Source organism: Trachemys scripta, chromosome 4 (genome assembly GCF_013100865.1).
Source record: "Trachemys scripta elegans isolate TJP31775 chromosome 4, CAS_Tse_1.0, whole genome shotgun sequence".
NCBI classification, from domain to species: domain Eukaryota; kingdom Metazoa; phylum Chordata; order Testudines; family Emydidae; genus Trachemys; species Trachemys scripta.
In genome coordinates, this window is record NC_048301.1 from 22549412 (window position 1) to 22565408 (window position 15997).

A 15997-nucleotide genomic window follows, 5' to 3' on the forward strand; every position below is an offset into this window, starting at 1 on the left:
TGAGTACTAATCTTAGATGTCTGGTAGATAAGTGCAATTGTTTTTTTTTGTTTAAGTTAACGGTGTGCCTTTAAGGAAGATACAGGGATATGGAACAGAAGGAGAGGAGTGACTTTAGTTTGCCAATTGTCAACCAGCCTAGGACAAGGACTTTCTGTTCCTTCAGTAAGTCACCTAGTAATGCATTATACCCCAAACAGACACAATCAAAATCTCTTTTAGCTGGCATTTGTGCTTTGCTATGCCAGGCTATAAGGATAAAGTTAATATTGAGACCACATATTGCTGATAGTATGACTGAAAAGCTAAATAAACAGGGTGTCTTGGCTTTTTTTTACATTTAATATTTTAAAGAATTCTCATGGAAAATAAAATTCACAATGTGACTAGGATCCAAAGACAAAAGACAAAAACATAATTTGGCTCTGGTCTACACTACAAGTTTAGGTCAAATTTAGCAGCATTAGATTGATTTAACCCTGCACCCATCCACACGACGAAGCCATTTTTGTCGACTTAAAGGGCTCTTAAAATAGATTTCTGTACTCCTCCCCAACGAGGGGATTAGTGCTGAAATTGACCCTGCTAGGTCGAATTTGGGGTAGTGTGGACACAATTCGACAGTATTGGCCTCCGGGAGCTATTCAAGAGTGCTCCATTTTGACTGCTCTGGACAGCATTCTCAACTCAGATGCACTGGCTAGGTAGACAGGAAAAGCCCCGCGAACTTTTGAATTTCATTTCCTGTTTGGCCACCGCGGCGCGCTGATCAGCACAGTTGACCATGCAGAGCTCATCAGCACAGGTGACCATGGAGTCCCAGAATCGCAAAAGAGCTCCAGCATGGACTGAACGGGAGGTACTGGATCTGATCGCTGTATGGGGAGATGAATCCATACTATCAGAACTCCGTTCTAAAAGACGAAATGATTAACCGCAGCCAGACACCAGGGCGGTTAGAAGAGCGCAGCAGGGCGCGCTGCACATCAGAGAAGCTTTGAAAACCAGTTTCATGACTGGCCAGGCTACGGTGTGAAAGTTCTGTTGGTTTCTCCTTGATGAAAACCCACCCCCTTGGTTCACTCTACTTCCCTGTAAGCCAACCACCCTCCCCTCTCCCCTTTGATCTCCGCTTGCAGAGGCAATAAAGTCATTGTTTCAAATTCATGCATTCTTTATTAATTCATCACAAAAATGGGGGGATAACTGCCAAGGTAGCCCGGGAGGGGTGGGGGAAGAGGGAACCACAGGGGTGGCATAGCTGTAGGGGCACCCCCTAGAATGGCATGCAGCTCATCATAGAAGCGGGATGTCTGGGGCTCTGACCGGAGTGGCCGTTTGGCTCTCTGATTCTTTGGTAGGCTTGCCTGATATTCCAGGCAGGACTGAATCTCCATTAGACGAAACTTAAAGAAGGGAATGACCTGGAGTCACTCCCATTTATGTCCAGGCACCCCGACCAACCTCACCGAGGCCGGCCAGGAGCACCCATGTCTGCCCAGGAGCCCCTGACCGACCTTACCGAGGCTGGCCAGGAGGAACCGGGAGACAGCAGCAGATGGTACAATACGGCTGCTAACTGTCTTTGCAGCACTGCAAGGTACCGCGTCTGCCAGCAGAACAGGAGACGTACGGTGACAGTGAGCTGAGCGGGTTCCATGCTTGCCGTGGTATGTCCTCTGCACGGGTAACCCAGGAAAAAAGGCGAGAAACCACCCGTGACAATGTTTTTGCCCCATCAGGCACTGCGAGCTCAACCCAGAATTCCAATGGGCGGCGGAGACTGTGGAAACTGTGGGATAGCTACTCACAGTGCAACGCTCCGAAAGTCGACGCTAGCCTCGGTACTGTGGACGCACTCTGCCGACTTAATGATCTTAAGTGGGGACACACACAATCGAACTGATTTCTAAAAATCGACTTATATTAAATTGACCTAATTTCATAGTGTAGACATACCCTTTGTTTACTCCTTTACCTAGACAATCTTCTGGAATGGGCATTGTGGACTGATTGTTGGTATAGGAAACAGCTCTTTATAACGAAGATCCAAGTGGTGTGTCTACGAAGGGCTACAAATTAATTTTGTCTTGGCTCGGAGCTGCCTTTTACAGCAATTCCACAACAAGAATAAGAACAAAAGAGTTACCTACCTTTCTTAACTGTTGTTGTTCTTCAAGATGCGATGCTCATGTCCATTCTAGGTGTGTGTGTGCCCACATGCACAGTCATAGGAGATTTTTTTAGCCTTAACGATATCCATAGGATTGGCAGTGGTGCCCCTTGGAGTGCCACGCTCGTGCATCGGTATATTAGGCACCGCTGAGCCTAGCCCTCTCAGATCCTTCTTGCCAGCAACTCTGACAGAGGAGCAGGAGGGCCGGTAATGGAATGGACATGAGTAAGACATCTCGAAGAACAAGAGTTATGAAAGGTAGGTAACCATTTTTTCTTCTCCGAGTGCTTGCTCATGTCAATTTCATTCTAGGTGACTCACGAGCAGCATCTTTGGAGGTGGGCTCAGAGTTCATGGTCGTGTGGCTTGTAACACTGCTCTACCAAAGCCAGCATTGTCTCAGGCCTGCTGGGTAAGTGTGAAATGAGACATGAATGTTTGAATGGATGACCAGGTAGCAGCCCAGCAGATATCTTGAATCAGCACTTGAGCCAGGAAAGCCGCAAACGAGACTTACGCCCTAGTCGAGTGGGCAGTTACAATCTCCGATGGAGGCACTTTCGCCAGATCAAAGCAAAAACGGATGCAGGCGGTGATCCATGATGAAATTCTCTGGGGGGACACTGGAAGACCTTTTATCCTGTCTGCTACCGTGAAAAAGAACTGCATCGACTTACGGAATGGCTTGGTCCTTTTGATGTAAAAGGCTAGCAATCTCCTGAGGTTCAGAGAGCATAATCTATGCTTCTCATCCGACTTATGAGGTTTTGGAAAGACGACAAGTAAATATACATTCTGTCCTGTATAAAACTGAGAAACTACCTTGGACAGGAAAACCGGGTGCGGTCACAGGTGGACCATGTCCTTGTAAAACACCATATAGGGTGGTTCCAAGGTAAGTACCTTAATCTCAGAGACCCTATGCGCACACGTTACTGCTATACTGGCACTAGAAAAGATTCAGAAAAGGGCAACTAAAATTATTAAGGATTTGGAACGGGTCCCATATGAGGAGAGATTAAAGAGGCTAGGACTCTTCAGCTTGGAAAAGAGGAGACTAAGGGGGGATATGATAGAGGTATATAAAATCATGAGTGATGTGGAGAAAGTGGATAAGGAAAAGTTATTTACTTATTCCCATAATACAAGAACTAGAGGTCATCAAATGAAATTAATAGGCAGCAGGTTTAAAACCAATAAAAGGAAGTTCTTCTTCACGCAGCGCAGTCAACTTGTGGAACTCCTTACCTGAGAAGGTTGTGAAGGCTAGGACTATAACAGAGTTTAAAAGAGAACTGGATAAATTCATGGTGGTTAAGTCCATTAATGGCTATTAGCCAGGACGGGTAAGGAATGGTGTCCCTAGCCTCCGTCTGTCAGAGGATGGAGATGGATAGCAGGAGAGAGATCACTTGATCATTGCCTGTTAGGTTCACTCCCTCCGGGGCACCTGGCATTGGCCACTGTCAGTAGACAGGATACTGGGCTAGATGGACCTTTGGTCTGACCCGTTACGGCCTCTCTTATGTTCTTATGCTACCAGGAGCGAGACCTTCCATGAGAGTAAAAGGGAGCAGGAAGCCACAGGCTTGAAGGGGGGCGTGAGCGGTGACAGCATGAGATTCAGGTCTCAAGGAGGGACAAGGTCATGGATATGAGGATAGTCACTCCAGACCTTTCAAAAACCGGACTGTCATGTTATGAGCAAAGACTGACCTGCCCTGGAATGGAGGGAGGAAGGCTGAAATAGTGGCCAAGTGAACCTTAACTGATGAAAGAGACAGGCACTGGAGTTTGAGGTGCAGAAGGTAGTACAGGATCGACTGCAGTGAGGCCAGGTCAGGCCAAATACCCTGGTTCAAGGCCCAGCACGTGAACAGTTTCTCTGCTCCGGGGACCGACGGTGTTTGGCTGTCCTCTGAGGAGGTCTCATGACTGGCTTACCCACCTGGGGAGACCGAGCACTCCTGCTCCTCTGCATTCAACCATGCAGCAGCCAAGCTGCATGGTGCAGGGCAGCCAGGTTCACGTGCAGAAGACTGCTGTGGTTCTGAGACAGCAGATCCATCCAGAGGGGCAGCTGCAGCAGAGCCACCACTGAGAGGTCCAGCAGAGAGTGTTGGCGAGGCTAAGCCAGGACTATCAGGATTACCTTTGCCTTGTCCTGTTTCATCTTCAAGGACTCCGTGGATTAATGGCACTGGTGGGAAGGAGTACATTAGGGTCCCCAACCACGGAAGCAAAGCAAAAAGGAATCTGACAGGGAGCCTCTGTTGATCCCCCAAATCGAGCAAAACACGTGGCACTTCCTGTTCTGCCGGGACATGAACGAATCCACCCAGGGAGTTCCCCACCTCTGGAAGATCATGCTGACCACTTCCAGATGGAGTGACCATTCATGGCAAGACAAGAAGGTCCTGCTGAGGTGATCTGCCAACACGTTCCTGGCCATGAGATAAATGGAATGCTGCACACAGATGTCCTAGAGAGCTTCTTGGCAGTGGGCTGACGATGGGGTTTTGCTTTGCTTGCTGATGTAAAACATTGTGGTGGTATTTTCTTTCAGGATCTGCAGCACCTTGCCCTTCATGTGAGGCAGGAAAGCCTGACAGTCCAAGCGAGCTGCTTTGAGCTCTGACGTTTATGTGGAGGGAGCGATCGTCTTGCGACCAATGTTCTTGTGTGCTGAGATCACCCAGATGCGAGGTATCAGAGACCAGTGTCAGTGACGGGGCTGCAAAGGGAACTTCCTGCAACAGTGATCCAGGGTCCACCCACCATTTCAGGGATGACCGTATGTGATCCAGCACCCTGACCACGCGGTCTAGATTGTTCTGGTGGGGATGTAGACCGAAGACAACCACGCTTCCAAGGGTCTGAGATGGAGCCGCATGTGACTGATTACATAAGTACAGGCTGCCTTGTGGCCTAATAACCTCAGGCACATGTGAGCAGGTGGGCCCTCACATGCAAGATCAGGTCTGACATGGCTCGGAAATGGGCCTCCAGAAGGAAGGCTCTGGCTCTTGTGGAGTTGAGAACCGCCCTATGAACTCTATCTATTGCACCGATACTAAGGTCGATTTCTTTTTATTAACTGGCTCAGATCATGGCAGGTGGAACGTATCAGATCCAGGCTCCTTTGAACCTGATTCCGAGATCTGCCCTTGATGGGCCAGTCGTCAAGGTACGAATAAACCAGGACCCTTCGACACCTCAGGTAAGCAGCCACTGGCGCCAGGCATTTTGTGAAAACTTGCAGGGCTGCTGAGATCCGAAAGGAGGCATCATGAATTGGAAAGGACACTGGCTCACCACAAAACAGAGGAACCATCTGTGTCCTTGGAAAATTGAGATATGAAACTATGCGTTGATCAAGTTGAGGGCAGCATAGCAGTCTCCGAGATCCAGGGAAGGGACGATGGAGGCTAGGAAGACCATGCAAAACTTCAACTTTGAGATTTTTTTGAGGTGTGTCAGGTCCAGAATGGGTCTTAAGACCCCTTTCACTTTCAGGATTAAAAAATAGTGGGAGTAGAACCGTTTCCCCCTCATGTCCTGAGGGACCTCCTCTACCGCTCCCAGCTGTAGGAGGCTTTCTACTTCCTGAACGAGGAGTTGCTCATGAGAAAATTCCCTGAAAAGGGGTGGGGAAGGGAGTGGGAGGGAGGGGCAGCTGAGAATTGTAGGGTGTAGTCCAGAGATGATATACCGAGCATCCAACGGTTCGAGATTACTCATGACCAAGCCAACCGGAAGGTGGTTGAGTAAGGAGTAGGGTGGATCCTGAGAACTGACTCGGGCACCGTCCTCAAGCACACCCTCAAAACAAGCGCTTCTGGCCCCCTTGGTATTTTGCTGGACCAGGCTGGACAGGCAAATGGGAGGTGGAGGGGCAATGACAGCTGAACCCTGAGTCTTTGTCCCTTCTCCTAGAGGAGCCCTGCCAAGGAGGCGGGGACGGCCTGAATTGTTTTTTCCACCATCTGCAGTGTGGCAGGCTTAGTGAGCGGAAGGTGGCTCTAATGCCCTTGAGTCCATGCAGCCTTGCATCTGTCTGCTCCAAGAAGAGCCCCCTTCCGTCGACGGAAGGTCCGGGATGGAGGACTGCAGCTCCTGGGACAGTCCTGCAGATCGAAGCCAGGAACTGCGCCACATTACCTCGTCCGAGGCAACGTCCCTGGCCACTGAATTGGCCGCATCCCAGGCCATCTGGAGGTACCCTCCTCCAAAATGGTGGTAAACTCCTGGCCCAAGTCCTGGGGCAGGGAGTCAAACTTTTTGAGAGAGTCCCATAGATTAAGACTGTATTTCCCTAATAAAGCCTGGTGGTTTGACACCCTAAACTGAAGTGTGGCCATCAAATAAACGAAACGTTCCTTCTAAAAAGGTCCAGCCTCTTGGAGTCTTTATTTTTGGGTGTGGAACTGGCTTGCCCTTCCCTGTCCCTTTCATTGGCCACCAAGATGACCAGTGACCTGGAAGCGGGTGGGTATATAAGTATTCAAACCTTTTAACAGAGACGAAATATTTATTTTCAGCCTGCTTGGAGGCGGGTTGGATAGAAGACAGGGTTTTTCAGAGGGCCTTGGCTATCTTTAGAACCCCGTTGTGCACAGTCAATGCGACCCACACGGGAGGCTGATGCCATTAGCATGCTGAATAAAGTGTCAGACTGCTCTGCCATTTCTTCCACCTCCAAGCCTAAGTTCGAGGCCACCCTCCTGAGCAGGGCTTGGTACTCCTTAAAGTCATCCGGTGGAGTGCGAGGGTCCTGCTACCACAACCTCTGGCGATGAGGACAAGGACTGGATTACTGGGGGAGGGCCTGTGACATTGTCCCCTGTAGGGAAAGTTTCCTTTGGAGTGGATACCTGCTCTTCAACCCCAGTATCGGATTCCACTCCATGCACTGAGCCCAGGGCGATTGGTGCCAGGGGTTACTTCTCTGAGGCAGCAAGGGAAGAGAGGTGCAAGAAGGGCATCGGCATGCCTGGCATGCCCCAAACATTCCAATATGGCCACTGTGCAGGCCACTGGCCCTGCTCCTAGTTTGGCAACGTGGGAGTTGAGGCAGCCTCAGGTGCCCACAAGGGCCGCTGCTCCTGTCACGGTGAGGGGCTGAAATCCCGCTCCAATCCGGATGAGTCCCCTTCTGGTGATCAGGGTGGTGCTGTATAGGCTGACCGTAGCTGCGGGAGAGCGATGGCTTGAGTAGAGGGATTGGCGCCTTGCCAAAAACCTAGATGGGGAAGTCGGTTACCGATGCTGAACCAGTCTCATGCCCGGGGGTAACGACGCACCAACAGAGATCTGCGCTAGGGAGTTGGCTGGCGGGAGGACAATTGGTGTGGGTCATACAGAGACTGACGCCTCATTGTGGGCAATCCGTGCCGCGTCAATGGTGACCGCGAGGGTGGTGCTGGTGACTTGGGCTGTCTGACAGGAGACCTAGGTTACAGAGTCGGGAATCTCAGCCGTAGGGACAGGGAACGTTGTCTTTGCTCTGGGGACCAATGGCGTTTGGCTGCCCTCTGAGGAGGTCTCATGGCTGGCTTACTGGCCTGGGGAGACTTAACTGTATCCAATGTTTTGCGCGGCATTGGGAGGATTCTCTGGTCTCTGGCTGCCAGGAGACCCTCAGACCTTGATAACCCTGTCAAGTGCCGCGTTCCCTACCGCTCCCAGGAGTCAAAGGCGGATCCTTAAGGGGGTTGAGTAGTCCAGCATGAGAAGAACCCCCTTGAGGATCTGGAGTGGGCGGACAGTCCGAACTGGGTCCTTTGCCCAACTCCCCTGGACCTAAGTTCCCTCTAAGCTGTGCGGCCGCACAGCAGGCTATCAAGAGCCGCGCAGGGGAGTCCTCTCTCTCCGTCGCAGCTCCGGGGCAGCCTGCACCCCGGAGCCCTCACCACCAGACAGAGCCCTCATCCCCCCGCATTCCAACCTCCTGCCCCAGCCCTGTAGCCCCTCATCCCGGCCCCAATCTCCTCATCCTGACCCCATCCCAGAGCTTGCACCCCCAGCCAGAGCCCTCATCCCCCCACACCCTAACCCTTTGCCCCAACCCTGAGCCCCCTGGCATACTCCAAACCCCTCAGCCCCACCCCCACTACACATTACCTCCATATTGGCACACACAACAGAATTCATTCTGCACATGGATGTAAAAAATTAGAAGGAACACTACCCTTGACCCTTCTTGCACGGTGCCAGGGAATCTCGTTCCTTCAGGTGCTCTTTGGCACCAGCGAAGGAGAGCAGTGCTGGCTGTGCCCGCCACACCGATGCCGAGGTGCTGGGTGTAGAGTCGGAGTGGGAAGGCTCCGATGCTGGGCAAATCGCAGCCTCCATGAGGAGGGCCCTTAGATGAATCATGCGCTCTTTTTGAGTTCTAGGACGAAAGTTCTTACAAATGCGACACTTGTCCTTCACATGCGACTCTCCCAAGCACTTTAGGCAGCTGCCATGGGGGGTTGCTAATGGGCATAGGCCTATTACAAGCAGAACAAGGCATAGAACCCAGGGACCATCCCCTGCTGGATCTTTAACTTACTAACTACAGTACTTAACACCACTAACTACTGTAAACAAACTATATACAAAGCAAGCAAGCACTAAATGCTAGAAAAAAACACTATCCACTTGAGAGGCAAGGGGAAGGTGCTCCGACAAACTGTCTCAGATGGTAAGAAGGAATTGAGAGGGCATAGGGCTGGTGATGTCTCATTTACCGACGCATGAATGTGGCACTCCAGAGGGTGCCACTGCTGACCCTAAAGATACCTCTATGGCAAAAAAACCCACACCTCAGATAACTGTGCACGTGGGCGCGCATTCACCAAGAATGGAATCGAAATGAGCAAGCACTCAAAGAAGAAAAACCTGTTACCTAGAGGGAGCTGTATGTCAGCAGCCTCCTCCACAAAAATCTTGCTTAGAGCGGGGAGGAAAGTAGATCATCTGCCATATATGGGAGAATTCACAGTTCAAAAATCTGAATTTAAGTACTGGGCATTTAGATTAAAAAAACATTTAATCTAGTTTTCATCCAGCTGAGGAGAATGTGAAATATTTATCTAGTACTTGTATTTAACTTTAGACCTTAATAGTTCTAATAACTGTTCCATACCTTCTAGAGGGAGCAAGCAGGATGACAAAGTAATAACATGGCAGAGAAGTTTCAACATTGGGGCAGCTTTTTAACAGTAAGGCAGTAATAACTATTCATGCTTTTAATTTTATATACTTATGTTGCATTCCAACGGTACAATTAGTTTTGTGGCAGCCATGTCTAAAAGCATCTCTTTTGGAGCTTCATTTTGAGAACTACCTTAGAGATGTGAAATCATCGGTTTGTGTTTTCTGCTAATACAGTGGAAACAGGTTAATGACCTGATGAATATGCATTTCTTAGGGTTTTTTCAAGAAAGCCAAATTACTGCTCTCTTTTGTAACTTGTTGATCAACATTACTTGATTGTAAATAACTTCTGGAATATGTTGAAATACTGTTAACTTTGGAATCCTTTTACTTGTTGAACATTTCAGTAAATAAGATGAATAAATAACTATTCTAGACAAGCCTATGCATAGGTCCAGGCTATTTCAGCTATAATTTCAATGTTTTTCTAGCAAATGTAGATGCACACAATGTAAATTATAAAATTTCACTAATCTGTTTATTTTATTCTAACATTTAAGTATCTGAAAAGTCTTAGGAGTATATCTACCCATGCATATACAGTAACTCCTCACTTAACGTTTTAGTTATGTTCCTGAAAAATGCAACTTTAAGTGAAATGATGTTAAGCAAATCCAATTTTCCCATAAAGAATTAATATAAATGAGGGGGTTAGGTTCCAGGGAATTTTTTTTCCACCAGACAAAATACTATATTTTATATATAGTCTCACACACATATACCCACACAATATAAGTTTTAAACAAACAATTTAATACTGGTACACAGTGATGATGATTGTGAAGCTTGGTTGAGGTGGAGGAGTCAGAGGGTGGAATATTTCCCAGAGAATGCCTTACTGCTAAATGATGAACTAGCAATTGGCTGAGCCCTCAAGGGTTAACTCTCACACTCTACAAGGCAGCAGGAATGGAGGGAGGGGAGACAGCATCTCAGAAAGAGACAGAGACACAGTGTCTGTGTGTGTGTGTGTGTGTGTGTGTGTGTGTGTGTGTGTGTGTGTGTGTTGCACATTTCCCCTTTAAGTACACTGCCTTGTTAATTAGATCAGCTTGGTGAGACCAAAGCTGCTGCCAGCTGGAGCCCAACTCCCTCCGTCCTGAGCCCTGTGGTGTATCCCCCCGCTCTATGGAAGATGAGAAAAGCGGGGTGCAGGGGCAGGGGGGAGGGGGACACCCTGAAATTAGCTCCCCTCTTCTTCCTCCCCTTCTCCCCCCCCCCCCCCCCCGCAGAGCAAGCAGGAGTCTCGGGGAGCAGCTCCAAGGCAGAGGGCAGGAGCAGCACATGGCAGCGGGGGGAGGGACAGCTGCAATTGCTAGCCTGCTGGGCAGCTGCGGAACAGGGAATTTAGGGGAGCGGGGAGCTGATAGGGGGTCTGCTCTTCCTGCAAGCAGGGGACAAAGCAGGCGGCTGCCAAACGACGTTAGAAGGGAGCATTACACAACTTTAAACGAGCATGTTCCCTAATTGATCAGCAACGTAATAACAAAACAACGTTAACTGGGACGACTTTAAGTGAGGCGTTACTGTAGTATAAAATGTGTGAATCTGTTTAAAACAAGAGTTTGCTAGGTATTTACAGAATTGAAAAAATGCACATCAGTTTTGATTATAAAGGCTCTCTTTTCCTTAAAATTGTACAAATTGTAATTTCAAAAGCATTTTAAGATTTTTTTATATGAAATGTTAACATTTACTGTGAGCTGAGATTAACATAAAATGAGTACTCCAATAATCTGATAATCTATGTTTAACATATGATCCCTCGAAAGACGATTCTATTGTTGATCAGGAAGGACACACAACTGTATGCACAACAGACATGGGATAGATTTAAGAGTCAGGTCCCAACTTCGTTAATTTAACACTGGATAGGGGTGCTATGTGCCCACCCTCTGCCCTCACATACCGAGCATTTAACTGGTTCCAGTGTGGGGCTATCGGGCTCCCACCACAGAGCCAATAACTCAGAGTATACCGTCTCAGCCTACCCCCGGGACTGAGCTCATTTCTGAATCCTTGCTCCCTTTCCCTACATGGGGGGAGGTAGACGCTACCAAGGGGATAGATGCCTCAGTCCACAAAGAATTCAGGTCTCCCCTTCTCCTATAGGCACAAGATCCACTAACAAAATCCAGGGTCTGTTTACCTCTGGGAGCTGGTCCTTCTAGCTTTTATCTGCTCTGGACACTGGCCACAAGTTGCAATGAGCTAAACAGTCTTCCTCTTTCCTAATATTAAACTTTCAAATCCTATTGCTTTCAGTCCAAATGAAAGCTGCGAGCCCACCAGAAACTTTTGCCAGAAATATTACTTCCTCATCTCAAAAAGAGGCAACTTGTCAGACTCGCAGCATCATAAAACCATAACTTCTATGTTACAACTAAAGGGAGGAAGGCCAGGGCAGTTAACAGAAGCAAGAAGTTTTTGAAAGCTTGGGAGAATTTAATGGGCAGAGGAACAGGGGACATGCAAGAACTATTCCACTAGCATCATCTCCCCTGCCCCACCTAATGGAAAGGTGGAGGACCTAAAGAGGAGGAGGGGCCAGCCCCCATCTTGCCACTATGTGCTCTTAAATCTTCCTCACCCCTTCTGAATTTGGTTATATTCCCCATTGACTGAGGGGGAGAGGGGAGCATTGGTATGGGCACTAAAGTCTTCCCACTACTCAGTGATGAGCGTAATGCGTAAACTGTGGTAATAAATGCTGTATAAATACCTACAAAAATATTAACTAATAATTGTTTTACATACTAACTTTTTAATCCAAACATAGTCAACCTAAATGTCTTATATTAACTATTAGAAAACCAGAGCTGCTGCTTTTTTTTTTATAATTATTATTAAACTTTACAGTTTCTTCATTTATTTACTTTAAACCTGTCATCCTGGCAACATATTGTGGAACGTGAAATAAAAAGCAATCTTACACAGATAATCACAGCCATTAGACATTGATTGGGCCTATTAGGTCATGCAGTCTTTTGCCTTGGAAGTGCAAGGTAGTTCTCTACAGTATCTTCTCCAGTAAATCATTCTAGCACTGAGATTTTCCTTTGTGAACAAGCAGATCTTGTGTTTAGGACTTCATTTTGATATTCTGTAATTTAATCTATTATAGCTAAACTTGTCCACATACACTTTAGACCTAAACAATTACACTCTCTCACTGGCGTTTACATCCTTTAAATATTAGTAAATGGTTATCATATTCCCTTAGTTTATAACTCTGCCAAACTATACAAAGTTATACATTTCTTCAAAATGTCTCTCTCCAGCCCCTATTCAATTTTTAAATTCTTAATGGTTTGACGAGTTTTATGGTATACAACCAGTAACTTACCTGCCCAATATTTCCAGTAATTCTGCTATGCCATTATGATGTTCTGTTTCATAAATAAACCTAAACAAATGAAATACAGTTTTAGTCGGTCAGTATTGACTATACATAGGCATACAGCCCTATCTTCAAGACATGACTTTGTATCTATCTAATATTTCATGTACAGTCAGAAAAATGTGAAGTGGAAAATTAGTACTTCAGACAGTGTACCAACATTTATATTCAGCAGGCTGAAAAACCCATTTTTTAAAATATAGTATGTACAAGTCAGGAATATATTTGATTGTTTTGCATAATTAAATCTTTAGAGTTGCTTTTTTGCTGTGCTTACAAAATGACCTATTGATAGCAATAAGTAGCCACTTTGAATGCTTTTATTTTTAAAATGTACACTACTCAAAGGCCCTAGGACTACAAGATACTCGTGTTGTTTTTGCTTCCTTGCAACAGCTGTTCTGTAGCTGAACTGCATGCCCTGTACAGTAATGCTATCAATGGCATATCCATCTGTACTGAACTGGCACAGTAAGTTACTGTTCTCTAACCACCTACACTGACGAGAAAAAATGAGCAAACATCCTTGTGCTTTTCCAGTTGTCACATTTTATGCAGGGGTAATGATCAAAAACTGAATGCAGTCAAATTATATTTTAAAATTAAGACAATACTGAGCGTGTAGCATGATGCTATAATTTATTCTCCCATTTGTAAGGCGAACGGGTGTGAGGTGTTCCAATAGTTCCCAGATACCGATCTAAAAGATTTGTTTTGCACTATACATTTGTTTGCAAGATGATCAGTAATAAATAGGACAAGTCAAGCCTTCACATTACGTTTTCTCTTTTGGTGGAAAGGCACAATTCGTTGATTTTTTTGGAAGTTTTCCAAAACTATAAAGCTCCACGTTTGTCCAATTTATACTTTAGATAGGTTTTGAAAACATATATCACAGAATTTCATCAATAAAATTTAGAATAGAAAACAGTTTTCCATTTTAAAATGTTTTTATAGAATGGATTCAAAATAGTTTGCTTTGAGTATTATTTTCCCCAGAAAAAGTAACTCTGTTCAGATGAGAACATTTTTTGCTGAAAATGAAGTTGGTAAGAAAATCCTTTTTATTTGATAACATTAATTTCATTTAATTGTTAAACACCAAAACAAAGAAAATATTTAAAAAGTAATAAATACACAAGGAAAAACTTTAAAATCCATATCCCAATATCAAAGACACATAATTTTAGCTTATGATTCAAGGAAGCAAGAAAAGAAACTCTGCTTAAACCTGGCCTGGGAGTTACACTGAGGACCTGCAGAATCATGCCAAATATGAGCAAAGTAAATGTTTTAGAGAGGTGTACATTACATTAAAAATGTACATGTAACCATCTTTCAGTTAAGCTCAAGGATTAAGAAGTTGAAGGAACTTGTTTGTAAACTTATTTTTCTCCTTAGAATTTTATGCCCAGAAGTACTATACAAAATTTCTATACTGATTTGTTTTTATTGAGATGGATAAAGACTCTAGTTTCTATGTCCTTGAGAATTCAGTTGGTAGATAAAGGCTTCTTGTTTATACTTTTCTGAGAAGGGTGCTCTGTATACTATAATCTAGATTTCACTACAGCATTCCTTATGTACATTTCAGAACAGAAGCAGAAAAGTGAAAAAAAATTCCATCCATTGTTTCTAAAAACTAAAAAAAGGTGAATGGGAAGAATATTTGTCACCCATTCAAAAGACTACTAGAAATGAGTAGATTTGAAATCTTGGCTTCCATTACATTAAAACACTGCCAATGCAGAAAAAAAATGGCAGAATAAACCTCCATTAGGATACATTTCAGATATATTGTTTCATGAAATTGTGCATTCCAGCATTAACTTAATCAAAACCCACTATTGGTTAAATAAATTATAAGCAAATTTGCATTCCCTTTCTGTCTTTTCTTGAAATCCTTTTCCCTGAAACAAAACTTAACAGCACTTTGTCTAAGAAAGAGTGGGGTTCAGTGTCCAAGAACCACTGCATGAAGACAGAGCAGGTGAGGCTTACTCACTCTTTTTAGGCAGTTCCTCAGTTCCTTTTTCTAAAGGAACATTTTTCTAGCGATAAGATCCCTCTACACCTGAACTGGCAAAAAGCTTTTGTGCAGTTGACACCATTCCCTTCAAGGGACCACATGTTCGCTTTTAGGAGGAAAAGTGCACAAGGGGCAGACACATAAGAAAATGTTCTAGATATAAGTAACACTGCTATACAGCATATACATCTACAGAAAAATGAGAAGCATCAAACAAAGTGCATGGCTTCAAAAGCTGAAATCTGTGGAACCTGTACTGAGACCTTATTGTGCGGCAAACTGCTTACTTGCAAATGGAGTAGTGATTAGTCCATATTTAAGTATATATCAATCATATCCTGTCTAACATGAAGCCCGTATATGCCAGCTGTTTGCCCCTACATGCTTGGAAATCCACTTAACACTTTAATATCATGTCACACTGAGGTACTGATATAGGTCAACTGTAAGTTTGGAAACAGTCATGAACTGTGTTTCCTGTGAAAAATTTCAAGGTATGTAAGTTTACCTTTTCCCTTCCCTCCTTAAAATTCCTTCCAAATTTCTAAAGCCTTCTCCAACTTTGCTTTTTGAGAATGTTCTACATGGTACATTACTGCAGTAGCAATTTTATATGGAGCAACTTACTAACAAGCCAGATTTTGCTACCCTTATCTATGAGCAGTGCTTTGCAAGTATCGATTAAAACAGGGTTTCATGGTAGTAAGTTTCTACTCAACAAGAACAAGGGAGGCAGAAACTGGCTCTATGTTTTTGTGGTGGGTTGCTATTGCTGCACTCAGAACTGCAACCCCACTGAGTATGTCTCCACTGTAATTAAAAAACATGGCTAGCTTGTCCAGCTCACTCAGACTAGACCGAGTAGGTCTGTACTGTAATTAAAAAACATGGCTAGCCTGTCCAGCTCACTCAGGCTCGCAGGACTTTGACTAAGGGGTTGTTTAATTGAGAAGTAGATGTTTGGGCTTGGGCTGGAGCCCAGGCTCTCGGACCCTGAAAGGTGGGAGGGTCCCACAGCTTGGGTTGCAGCCCAAGCATCTACACCACAAATGAACAGCCCCTTACCCGAAGCAGCTGGCACAGGCCAGCTACAGGTTTTTAATTGCAATGTAGACATACTCTGACCTTCTGAATTTACATCTGTGTTTATTGAACTGGGTGTGTATGTGTACGCACGCGCAAAGTTTGG

The 15997-nt window shown here is 45.4% G+C and overlaps 1 protein-coding gene across 4 annotated transcripts in view; it reads right to left on the minus strand.

Annotated features, from left to right (window-relative positions):
* PPP2R5C (protein phosphatase 2 regulatory subunit B'gamma) overlaps positions 1 to 15997 on the minus strand; it is a 182818-nt gene that overhangs the window by 53989 nt on the left and 112832 nt on the right. For all 4 annotated transcript variants that reach the window (XM_034767954.1, XM_034767955.1, XM_034767957.1 and 1 more), the window contains one exon: positions 12726 to 12785. In XM_034767954.1, the coding sequence (XP_034623845.1) occupies positions 12726 to 12785 (60 nt within the window). The remainder of the gene's footprint in view (positions 1 to 12725; positions 12786 to 15997) is intronic.